Source organism: Brassica napus, chromosome A1, assembly GCF_020379485.1.
Source record: "Brassica napus cultivar Da-Ae chromosome A1, Da-Ae, whole genome shotgun sequence".
In the NCBI taxonomy this organism is placed as follows: domain Eukaryota; kingdom Viridiplantae; phylum Streptophyta; class Magnoliopsida; order Brassicales; family Brassicaceae; genus Brassica; species Brassica napus.
In genome coordinates, this window is record NC_063434.1 from 5532172 (window position 1) to 5545783 (window position 13612).

Sequence of the window (13612 nt, forward strand, 5' to 3'; positions counted from 1 at the left end):
GTCAGGTTCTTGTTCTCCGGTCTCAGTGCGTGTAGGTGAGAGGTCTTCAGGTGTTGGTTGCGTCTATGCATCTGACGTTTCTAGGCTTTAAGTCTGCTCTCCCTTTCGTTTACTCATTCCTCGTCCTCTCTGTTCTTCTCGACTCAAAGAGGCAGTAGCTCCTCTGTTTTGGGTCTCGTTACCTGCTCTCGTTGACAGCTCGTGGTCAAGTTGCTCCATCCCAGTGTCGTCTTAGTTTCCGCTTGGTTCTTGGCGCCAGGAGCAATTTGCTTTCTTCTTTGCAAGTAACTATTGTTTCCGCTTGGTTCTTGGCGCCATGATTATTGGGGTTTGTTAATGGGGTTTCTTTACCAAAACTAGTGTGTGGACCCCCATCAAATTTATTTTAACAGAAAGTCTGAGATAAGGATCTGCTTTGGTGGGATTTCTGCATTGTTCGCGGGTCCCACCGACACGTGGCGGTCTGCGATTGGTGCAATTTTAATTTTTTTTTTTAATAATCAGAAGCAAAAACAAAAAAAATTGAAGAAATCCTTAAGGGTTATAGGGTTAATGATGCTCTAAGAGCATCTGCTTTGGAGTATCAAGAGTGGGGGTTCACACAGTTCCCCAAAAAAAAAAATATATATAAAAAGCCCTTTATTATGAATCTGTATCACAAAAGCTCCCCACTATGAACCCGTATCAACACTGTTCCACGGGCTCTACGCCACATGACGGCCCACAAATGGTTCGGCTACTAACTTTTTTTTTTAAAGTCAAACGAAAAAAATTAAAATAATCAAAAGTGCATATTGGGAATCGAGACTGGTGGAATTTGCTGATGGGAGTGCTCTAAGAAAGAAAAAGGTTGAAATAGTCATTAGATAAATTTACCATTTTCTATCGAAATAAAAAGTAATTAGATAAAGAGAAATGAGAAATTCCTTAAAATAACCATTTTCACTTTATGAGGTGATGTTTTGGTGATATGGTTTCAAATTTTAAAAAATAAAAAATAAATATTAAAAATATTAAAATAAAATATGTTATTTTGGTCATTTTTTTTCTTAAGTGATATTTTTGTGATAAAAACTTTAAAAAAAGTTATTTAGGACAATTGCCCTAAAGAGATTGATATAATACATATTAGACTTACGGACCAAAAAGTCAAGCGAATACATTTAGAACATCTTTATCGCTCACTTTTGAGCGTCTCTTAGAGAGTAGGGCCCACAGTTCAGAAGAAAACGGTATGTTATGTGTGCAAAATAAGAAACGTGTGTTGTGTATTTTTTGCACTGTTCGCGGACCTCAGCGACACGTGGCGGCCCGTGATTGGTGTACTTTTTAAATTTTTTTTTAAATCAAAAAAAATAAAAAATAAATAAGAAACCCTTAATGGGGTTTAGGGATAAAGATGCTATTATGTATGAAAACAAAATTCTAAACGTGTTTAGGATCAATACTATTAAAAGGGAAGGAGTCTTAAGAAATCTACATATAAAAGTTGTTTGAACCATTTCATTTAACTTATTATTTTTTTGGTCTTACCTTAAACTTAGACTAACAATATGTTACCATATATTTCTCAAACAATAATTTATTCAATTCTTTTATTTATTCAAATATCACTCCTAAATTTTAATCATTACTATTACTATATTTACCATTTTGGCTTTTAATCATAAAAGAATTAAAACTAATGTTTTATATTATCACTTTTATCATATAATATATAATTTAAACCAAGAGAAATTACACCACATATATGTGTACATTCTAGCTTCCTCTTTCCTTTATAATAACGTAATCATATCATATATAAACTTTCCTATTAAAATCTCATATTATATACTAAACTTTCAACCGTCTATAGTTTGATAGATATTTTCATATTTAAAAATGAGTTTTCTAAAAATATTTCATCAATCATGTTTTTGTACAATAACATTAAAAATCTATATCAAAAGATTGTTGGACCCGATATAGACGTAATGGGTCCACACCTGTTCGGATATTTAGGATCCTAAGAAAATTTGAAATATCTAAAAAATCTGAAAAATATCTGAAACACGAAAATTACTTGAAACTCCAAACAAATACCAAAAAAAATTCAAATACCTAAAAGTTCATAATCTAATTCAAAATGTGTCACTGAACTGAAAATACCAATTTTTTTTTAATTTGAAAATTTACCTGAAATCAAAAACTATAATCGTAAACCAAAAACCTAAAAAAAATATCCATAATGCTGGAAACATATTCAAAATATCCAAATATACCTAATAAACATAACATATTTATGATCGGGTCTAGGGTAGGATCCGGACTCAAAGGGTCCAATAAAAAACCCCAATAGGTTATATTTTCTGGACCTGAACGAAACCTATATTTCTAGGTCGGCTCGGTTTGTTTTTTTATCTGGATATAATTCTCATGGCTAAAAGAAATTTACGTAAATGTGTACATATAAAATATCAAATAAACTAATTCATAGATTATATAACTGTTAAAAATTATATTTTCGATATTATAAGACTTTGTATTATAATATAATCCAAAAAATCTGCGCTTTCCAAGCGCGGATCAAAATCTAGTTTCTATTTAATATAGTAATTAGATAAAGAGAGATGGGAAATTCTTTAAAATCAGCATTTTTATTTTATGGGATGGTGTTTTGGTGATATGGTTTCAAATTTTAAAAAATAAAAAATAAATATCAAAAATATTAAAATAAAATATGATATTTTGGTCATTTTCTTTCTTGAGTGATATTTTTGTGATAATTTTTTTTTTAAAAAGTTACTTAAGACAATTGCCCTAAAGAGATTGATATAATACATATCCGACTTACGGACCAAAAAGTCAAGCGAATACATTTAGAGCATCTTTATCGCTCACTTTTGAGCGTTTCTTAGAGGGGAGGGCCCACAGTTCAGAAGAAAACGGTATGTTATGTATGCAAAATAAGAGACGTGTGTTGTGTATTTTTTGCACTGTTCGTGGATCTCACCGACATGTGGCGGTCCGCAATTGATGTGCTTTTTTTTTAAATCAGAAAAAAATAAAAAATAAATAAGAAACCCTTAATGGGGTTTAGGGATAAAGATGCTATTATGTATGAAAACAAAATTCTAAACGTGTTATATTTAATATAGGAAAACAAAATTCTAAACGTGTTTAGGATTTCTATTTAATATAGGAGATATTAACAGGCTATATATACATGTATATGCCATAAACACATGATTTCATCCGTATTCAATTGAGAAAAACATAAGGGGTTATTCAAAAGAATAACATCTAGTTAATTGCATACTCTAATATATTAATATGGAACTACCAAAGGAGTCAATCCTGTCTGCTCCGCCGCAACCATCTCGGACGTCGTTTTCATCACTACCAGAGGACATCGTTTTGAGTATATTGGCTCGCATATCGACATCGCATTACCCTAAACTCTCTTCTGTCAGCAAGAGCTTCCACGCGCTCATACCCTCGAAGGACCTCAAGCATGCGCGATCCCGCCATGAAACAAGAGAAAATCGTGTTTTTGTCTGCCTACAATCGCACATCCATCCGTGTAACCACAGATGGTTCAGTCTGTGGATAAAACCTGATGATCATCAAACCCTAACGCATCCGTGTAACGATAGATGGGTCGGTTTCTGGACAGACCCTGACCAGCATCAAACCCTAGCATGTTGCGTGAGCGAAGACAAAACTACCAGAAATTTGCTGGTACCAGTTCCGTCTTCTTATTCTACCTACTTACCAAAGCTCTATGAAATGGCTGGTTCAGATATATATGCAATAGGTGGCGGACTAAATCCATCGTCCTCTACCACAGTGCGGGTCTGTAAGGAGATAGGTAAATGGCGTGAAGCCCCTAGCATGATGGTTGCTCGTAAGAATGCCTTTACATGCTCCGTCAATGGGAAAATATATGTAATTGGAGGATGTGAATCAGGTGAATCTGAGTGTTGGGCTGAGGTTTTCGACCCAAAAACTCAAACATGGGAACCTTTACCGGATCCTGGCACTAGGCTCCGGTTCTCTTCCATTAAAAATCTCGACCCCCACTCAGATAGAATTTACTTGAGGACCAATGAAAAGAACTTTGCTTACCTTATAGAAGAAAATAGGTGGGAAGTTGTTGATGAAAACATTGGGGAGAGTGAATGTAAGGTAGAGAATACTTGGTACAGTTATGCTGATGATGGCTTACACTGGTGGCATGACACAGAGTATTGTCAAGAATGGAGATTGGTCAAAGGTTTGACGGAGCTTGATGTGCATTTTAGAAGAGGATATGGAATGGAAATAGTTAGTTATGGTAGAAAACTCGTTATCTTTTGGGTTGGTTTGACAGAAATGTTAGATGATTTTCCTCTTAGCCTACCACCATCTGAAGTTTTCTTTTCTGAAATTTGGTGTGCTGTGGTTTTGCTTGAAAGACGTCATGATGATGAAATTTGGGGTCAGATTGAATGGGTTGATCTTGTGCTTAGAGTCCCTTGGTCACAAACACTTTTGCGCTGTGTGGAGCTAATTCAATGATCGACAATATGCTTTTGCTTAGGGGCTCTTATTAATTAAAGATATGCTGTTTTTTTTTGGTTTTTGTACTCTTTTTAACTTAGATTTTTTTTACAACAGTTCATGTACTGTTTTTTTTTTTCTTTTCTTTTTTTTTGTGGTCAGATCTTTTACAACAGTTCAGGTATATACATATATTGAACTTAAAATATACCAATGGAATGTATAAATGATATTCGGACAAGTCATAAATACATGAACCATATCAAATAGTTTCTCAGAAAAAGAAAAAAAAGACAGAACCATATGAAATAAATTTGGTACCAGCAGGAAAATTCGGATACCGGCAAGAACACAGGTTTGGGTCCGGCCGCTTCTACTGGACAAACTATTAAAATTAATTCAATTATTAATTTACTCGTGATTTGAGAAAACAAGAATCTCATCTATATTATTAAAGTTAAAGTACACATTCAGATTGTTTGGCAATCTGGATACTACTTAAAAAAAATAGTAATGTTTGGAAACATGGATAGCAGTAAGTTAGGAAAAAAAATAATGTGTCTATGTTACTTGATATATATATTCAAATCAAAATAATAATTTAAAATTGATTTATATCAAAAATTCATTCAAAAATATACATATATTCAAAATTTGATTTTACTAACATATTTTCCAATAACTATTATAAAAATGTTTTCAATATATATAAAAAAAAATACATTACAAAGCTCAATTTCAAACACCAACTTAAATTATGGTTTTTATATTTCACATTAAATTTTAAAATATAATATATGTGATTATTTATATGAATGTACGTATAAAATATTATTAATTATAAGAAAACTTATTTGATGGTACATATAAAATAAGATTAATTATATGATAACACATATTTTGTAACCTATGATGACACATATAGAATATATATATATATATATATATATATATATATATATATATATATATATATATATATAATAGTGATTAGGGATCGGCGTTCGGGTTCGTTTTCGGGTCTTTTTGGGATTTCGTGTTCAGTTCAGATCTTTGAGGATTTGGTTCGGATTTGGATAACCAATTTAAATAGGTTTGGTTTAAATATTTGGATAGAGAATTAATAATTATTTATGTATTTTTGGAGTATTGAGTATTTTTTAAATATTTAACATATTTACGTTTGATTATTTGTATATATCTTCAAGAATTTATGTGAACTTAAAAGTATCATATATATCATGGATATTTTTATATTTATTAAATCTAAAAATAATTAATATATATAAGTATATAAATCTATTTTGGATACCCAAAATACTTCGGTTCGGATCGGATTAGGTTTCAGTTCTTCAAATACCAAAATTTTGAATAATTCGGATATATAATCAATTCCGGTTCGAATTTAGTACTACTTATTCGGATTGAAATCGGTTTGATTCTTCGAATTCGAGTTTTTTGCTCGAATTCGAGGAATCAAATAGCATCATATTTTCAAAAAAAATACACCCGCACGGGCGTGCGGGTCAAAATCTAGTTCTTAATTAAAAGGACAGTAATTAACTTAGTCAAACTTTCTAAAAACTCTATATGGACCAAATAGTTATTAGTTAGAATTTTAAAAGTACACTAGATTTTGACCTACGCTTTCAAAGCGCGGGATTATTTTCGTTTAAAAGTATATTAGATTTTAGTTTTCAAAACGTTAAATTTGTATGGACAAAATTTGTGATCTAACGAATTAAATATATGTGACAATTATATTGTTTGTATTATAGTGATGTTTTGTTAACCAAAGAGAATAATGAAAAGATGTATAATCTAATTGAAATCTGTTAGGAGTGTGAGATTGATTTTTAAAATTATCACTAACTAAACAATACTAAAAATGGTACATGATCTCAAAATCATAAATTTATAAACCATCATTATACATTTATACTAACAATGGATGTATTTAAGATATTTGAAATAAAGTAACCAAATGTAAATTAGATTAAATGAATAAGGATTTAGGAGTTTATTTAACAATTTATATTGTATTGATCTAAATGGGGTAAGCTATAATTATATTAATCTGCACGTGTTTAAGGTTAGCTCATTAAAAATGAGGCTCTATAACAATTAAAAAAAAACAAATGGAACACATTTTTTTTAACTCTTCAAAAATATCTATCTGAAAAGTCTACATTTTTTCTCTATCAAGAGTAAGACCCGATTCTTTTGCGGTTCACCACTACTGTCAAACCAATTTCTCAGATCTCTTCAGGCATATGTCCTATCTCTTCATTCTTCTTGATCGATATATAGTTGTATCATCACAACTATTTTTGAATTTCTTTCCAACAGATCTATTTGTTTTCATTTCAAGTTTATTTTTTGCATGTCGGATAACTTCGTTAAATCCGATGATTGATCTGAGCAAGGTTCATCTTGGCCGTACCTCTAAGATGGGTCTGAAGAATCTCCGACGAAAATCAAATATTGTTTTTTTTTTGGTTATTCCCTAAATAAGCCCGAAGAAGTAAGGAAGAATAAAAATAAAATTAGAATATAACTATTTTTGATAATAAAATTTAGTAATATAAATTTGTATTCAATTCAAAGATTTTCTGTATTCAATTGTTTCAGACTACCTATGTGTTTACTCCTATTGTATTTCACAATTATTAAGGAGCCAGGTAAATAGAAATGACAAACTTGTTTGTTCACTATATGTTTCTTATCAGTGTTCTCATTTGAGTTTCTCTTGTATCACTGTTTTATAAATGTTTAACCTGGATGGAGAATTTCAAAGCCTATTCAATAAGATATTTGGATCCTCGAATATAGAAACTTAAATTCACAGGGCATAAATATTTAAAAATGGACTTGTAGTTAAGTTATTTGTCTCTTCCTTATAAAGTTTTTGACTTCTTGCTACGTCTATTAGTTATTTTACATAGTTGTATATTGTTAATTAATAATGTAACTGAATACAGAAGGTTAGTTACTTTAAGACTGACCCCTTTCTCTTTGTTGGTAAAATTGTTTTTTTTAATTGTAATGAGAATTCTATTCAATGTTCTTTAGGATAAAATATAGGACATATGTCCATTTCAAATGTTTATATGAGCTAAAACATGGAAAAAATAAAGATAAGTACTCTTAAGTCTTTGTTTTAATAATTTAATTTAAGACTGACCTCTTTCTCTATTTTGAAAAACAGATCGTTTAGATTTTGGTAGCTATTATTGGTTCTATTTGAAGCACAAGCTTTATTTGAACTGCTACTTGTGACAATCTTACTCGGTTCTTTTAACAATCTTACTCGGTTCATCACATAAGTATCTTTTAAGCATATATATTCTAAATTCTACTTTGATAAATAGTTGTTAAAGACTTATAAATATTATTTTAACCAATGTCTACACTTGCTTATACGGAAAATTATATGCAATATTAATGGTCAAATACAAAGTACTATAGGCTATTACAAATGCCAGCAACAGAAGATAAAACAAAAAGTAAAAAGTAAGCAATATTCAAAGGCTTTTATATTTCTAGATATGTATTTGACCCAGAACCCTCCAAGATCCTAACTATTTGACCCTTTTTTTTATTTAGTGTTTTTATCATATACTAGTTGATTTTGAATGGTTTTGGTGCATTGATATCTTATGGTACGGATAACAAGAATGACAACGGAGTTCCACCTTACGTTGTTTTCAAGAAGACTCAGATTAAGATATATGTCTTTTTTAATGTGTGTTAATGTATATCAGTTTCATTCTAATTTGATATGTTTTCCTTAACCTCAAACTTTCCTTTTTCATTTTATGTGCCCCTTCATTATTTTTTTTGTAGAAAATAATAGTTACGCTTCCTTCGAGCTTTAAGCATTACCGTTACGGTTGTTTAGCAAGAGAAGCCACACTCAGTAAACGTTCTCCTCATGCCACAACGCAACCACTCCCGTTTACCTACTCATCATGCAATCATAACGGTGCTAAGAGACGCAAGAAAGCTCCACTATTAATCTCTAACGGAGAGCTCAACATACCACAAGATACTACAGATTCTGATGTTTCCTCGGTTAATGGATCACTCAATGAAGTATTACAAATTGCTCTACCACAATATTCTGGTTCAGATTTATGTGATCCTTGGTATATGCCTTGTGGTGAACACATTAATCATCAAGCTCCTCCTACATACGCTGCCTCCTCCGAGCTCGTGTTTGCTCCTCAAAGTTTCTTTGCCAATTTTGGGCCTATTCCAATTTCTTATCCGCCGGTATTACATTCTCACTTTTATTACATCATGTCACTTTAACTCAAAAAACCATCGTAGTTGTTTGTTTTGTATACCTTAAGCACCCATAAAAAAACTAATCTTGTCTTTTCTTTTTGTTCTAGATCGATGAAGGATTGGATTTAGAGGAATTGACTAACAACTTCAAGCAGTATGAGCTATGGGGTGGTCCACAAGAAAACAACAACCTAGACGATGTTAATACTATTGATGGATCTTCTTACGTGATCTCACGAAGTCCGTTTGATCCTATCGGGAGACCTTGCAATCCGTTTGGCCCTATTGAACGACCCTTGCCGCATCTTCCTTCTAGTTGTGAACTGGCAGATTTGGGATTTGTGTAAAATTCATGTTTTATGTGTGTGTTTTGTCTCATGAACTTAACTTTTGGTACTTTGTATTTTCTAGATGAGAATCTTGTTTTTTTTTTTTTGCTTTCCTGTAGAATCTTGGTTTACAGAATCAAACACCAATACAGCTGCAGAGACCACTTTTTGTTTTTGTTGCATCATCAAATGTATGTTTTATACAAAACTATAGTGAGAGTGTATAGATCTCATGTATGTTCTGCTTACTTAGAGCACACATGTACGACAACTGAGAAGATCATCTCATACATGTATGACCGCCAAAAAAACTGTCGATACATTGGGGTGGTCTTAATTAAATAACACAAGCAAAAAATCGAATAACAAAGGTTTCTATTGAGATGAACCAGTAACAGCAGCGTCAGCAGATTGCTGAGAAGAGGATCCTGATTGTGCACCAAACACAGAGTCAGGTGATGGAGCAGAGACTGAGCTTGTAGGAGAAGGAGGCTTAATAATCGGTACATATACATACAAAACAGAAACATCAAAGCTCAGAGATATTTCTCATCAAGTAAACACCTTTGGCTGAGATTATCTATTCTTGTTGGCATTCTCTATCCTTTTCAGGCTCTAAAATGCTGCTGGTCTCAAAGAAGTTAAAGGAGCTAAAAAGTATAATCAGGACGTTCAGTAAAGAAAACTATTCAGACTTAGAGAAGAGAGTTGCTGAGTCATTTTCTATATTAAACCATCTTTAATTCGTTGAGGATATTAAACACCTTTTGAACTTTGTAACTCTAACCAAAGTTATCAAAGTTCTTTATTCTCACAGATTAAAGCTTTTCTATATTTCGTGTGTCGAGTTTTTTTGGTCTAAATCTAGGTTTGTGATTTTTTATGTTTATGTGTATGCATGCTTGACTGTTTTAGCTGAATCTCTTTAGATTCTTTGCAAGGAACAATCTATTATACCGAATGCATTGTATTACTGGATATAAGAAGCCACTCAAATGATACATAGCGCAAGTGTATATAATCTATATGATGATATATGTGTTAATGTTTTTTTTTATGTATATATACTTTTATCTCCTTCGACTTAATCAGTCAAAGTTATGTAAAAAAAAAAGTCAGTCAAAGTTTTTTTTTTTAAAATATATAACTGGAATTTTGGTTTTATTTGTAGGCAAAACAAAGTCAGTCAAAGTTTTTTTTTTAAACACACGGTGTAAATAACATGTTTATTCGTCTAGGCTTTAAGACCTGCACTATTAAATTACGTGTGGTTGTTTTTATTATATTTTTGTTATTTGTTAGTGAAGTATTGGGTTATTAAATTTAAAGAAAAAAATAATCGGAATTTTGTTCATTGTATAACTTAATTTAAACCCAAAACAGAGTCTTATCTGCTTATGAGATTAATGAGCTTGAATAATTACTTAGAAGTTACAACACTGCAATGTAGTTATTATTTTATTTAACATCATTCAAAGGCCTCCACTTTTGTTCTCACGTTGTATCTTTTACAAAGACTAGATCCGGTGTCCGCGCTACGCGCGGATAACATGTTCAAATTAAGTAAATTTATACTTTTGATTGGTAGTTTTTTAGTTTAAGAAGTTGTTTGTTAATTTTGTGTGTTGTAGATTTAACCATAGAGTTTTGGTTTGAATGTGATGCGGTGATCATTTTCTCTTTTTTAAATAACAGTAAGTTTGAATAATATATTGTGTTGAGCAATCAATTTTCGTAGGAGAAAAGAGTATTTTTGAGTATTTAGTGGTATCGTTAGCTATCAAGCTTAAAATAACAGTTTATTCCTCTTTTGGAAGCGTTGTATGATATCAATGTCGGTGTCGAAGTAAAAGCGCGATCCAGGTGTGGTTGTAAGTGATAATTTCCCTGAAAAAGTAAATTATTTGTAAGCATTTATTTTGACATAAACTTTATGTTTAGTTTATTACCTTCATGTAACCGTGGAATGATACTTGTGATGATTACAATTTAGTTTTTCCTGGTAGATATGCGATTTAGCTCCCTGAAATTTTCTGCCTTGTTGTTCCAGATAGTTAGACGTACCATTTTGGATCTACAAATAATGATTGTATTATATATTTATTGCTTAAAATAAATATTATTTAATAAAGTGTTAGTACCTATGTAAACGCAATGCAATGATGATCTTTGTATCTGTGTTCTTGTTATATATATCACTTCCTTGGATGAGGCATATTGGCCAACAACATCTGTGATAATAATTTGTTTTTAGTGAGAAAAAAGAGAATTTATTTGTTTGCGAGACCGGGAATGGTTTTTTTTTACCTGGGAGAAAATTGGTTGCACTTGCTAAGCTAATCAACTGGGGGTAGCTTTGGGGCCGGAATATGCATGAAGGTATTGGTGGAATGTTTTCTTCAATCTGTGTAATAATTGTTGTCTCATTGATATTGATTATGTATGGTTGAACTGTAAGCATGTACCGTTGGTTATTGGAAAGGAGATTAAAATATCTAATGTGATAAATTTTCCTTTCTTCGAACCGTTGGTATATTTTTTGTTCCTGTTGAGTGGTTTAAAGTTATCATTTCAAATGTAGTTGGAATAATAAAAACATAATATTTTTTAGACAAACCTGGATGTCAAGATAAATGAAAGGTGTTCCTAAGAAAGCATTTTGTTTTTGTGATTTGTGATGGACCACATTCTAATGATCCTAATGATTATTGGTTGCGGTCCGAGGTTGTCGCTCCGGTTATTGTGATATTCGGCTGCATGATCTGCACACATAACAATGGGATTTATTTTTTTATTGCCCATCTTTTATATTTTTTTATATTTTTTTGAAGTGAGCGTAGTTATAAACTTATAGTTTGTTTGTTTTTAAAAAAAATTAGATTTCTTTCCTTTAATTTAATTTAATTAAAGAATATGTATTTGAAGTGAACAGAATTTAATTTAATTATAAAAAATTGGATTTTTGAAGTGAAGATAGTTTGTTTGTTTATTTTTTATTGCCAAACTTCCTTTTTTTTAAAAAAAAGGACGAAGCATGAGTATTTGGAAGTGTTAATTTTTTATTATTTTGGTGGGTTTGCTAGTAGGTTTCAATTTTCATAGAATTTTATAGTGTATGTGTGTGGAATTAGTATTTTATGATAGACAGTGTAAAATGGTCCATAATTTGTATTTTAAAATTAAAAACATCACTACTATATAAAAAGAAAACCTACATTTGCAAACAATTATAATGATGTGCTTTTATATTCGTTTTATGAGAAATTACCACAAATAATACATTCATAGTACAACTTTTCATGTTTACACATTTTTACTCTCACTTTTAATGAAGGATAAAAGATAATTATACCTTTAAAGTAAACTAATCTAGACTTAGGGTTTAGAGTTGAGGGGTGAGACATGGTTTTTGGAATTTGAAATTTAGGATTATAGTAAATATATAAATAAATACTTAAAAAATATATAAAATTTTTTTAAAAATAGTTTCAAACATAATTTTCTTTTTTCAAAAAGAAATTAAAAAAAAAAAATTTCAGAAAAATTTCGAATTTTTTTTTTAAAAAAAAATTTATATAAAAGTTCGAATTTGAAAAAGTATAATTCGAAAACATAAATATTTTTTTTTACTTTTTCTATTGTTTTTAATTTTTTAAATTTTTTTAACTTTTTTAAAATTTTTTAAAATTTTTAAAATTTTTAAAATTTTTTAATTTTTAATTTTTAATTTTTTTTATTTTTTATTTAAATAATGATTTATTATGTATATAAATAACAATGACATAAGAGTATTTTGCCACTTAATGAAGAATGTATTTTTGAAAATGTCTATTTAGTGGTGATAAAAACGAAAAGTGGTACCATGAAAATGGTAAACATGTAATTTTTTTTTTATTAGAGTTTTGGATTAGAGCATTAAATTAATATATCAATACTAATAATTGTTTGCAATTAGTTATTAAAAACGTCAATAGAAACGTCTCCATTATAATCTCCAGAGTGGTTGGCCCGTCCTATGGTGAAAAATTTGTATCAAATTTTTTTTATGGTTTTATATAAATTTATGAAGCAATTTAAAATTGTTATAGAAAATGGTATTACATACAAACAAATAATGAATATAATTCCGAGATTATATTGTTATTTTTAATAAATATGTTTGGTTTGAATTAAAATTCAAAGATTTTAATAGGTAAAAGTGAAGATACGTCCTTTGTGAGAGAGTTTTTGATTGGAGAATTTGTTTTTGATTCTGGACTTTTGTGATTCACATGTGTGTTTTCCAACTGATTTGTATACAGAGCACTTATGATGTTTGTCAACATTATGTAAAATGAGTTATTTATTCATCTATATTTCTCTAAGTAATCATTTAGATATTTTAATATTATTTAAGCATAAGAACTTATTTCTAAATCAGTCTAGACTGTTTTCAAAAAAAAAAAATCAGTCTAGTCTAATAATGTATT

At 30.3% G+C, this 13612-nt stretch overlaps 2 protein-coding genes across 2 annotated transcripts; both read left to right on the forward strand.

Annotated features, from left to right (window-relative positions):
- The first annotated feature begins 616 nt into the window (after nt 1-616).
- Nucleotides 617-4872, forward strand: LOC111200902 (F-box/kelch-repeat protein At4g19330-like). Its single transcript, XM_048734783.1, has one exon. The coding sequence runs from the start codon at nt 3316-3318 to the stop codon at nt 4540-4542; it is 1227 nt and encodes a 408-aa protein (XP_048590740.1). The 5' UTR covers nt 617-3315; the 3' UTR covers nt 4543-4872.
- Nucleotides 4873-8374: 3502 nt separating this feature from the next.
- LOC111214755 lies at nt 8375-10042 on the forward strand. The gene is made up of 2 exons (XM_022717791.2): nt 8375-8799; nt 8922-10042. Exons 1-2 carry the CDS (start codon nt 8677-8679, stop codon nt 9159-9161), a joined length of 363 nt encoding a protein of 120 aa, XP_022573512.2. The 5' UTR covers nt 8375-8676; the 3' UTR covers nt 9162-10042.
- The last annotated feature ends 3570 nt before the right edge of the window (nt 10043-13612 follow it).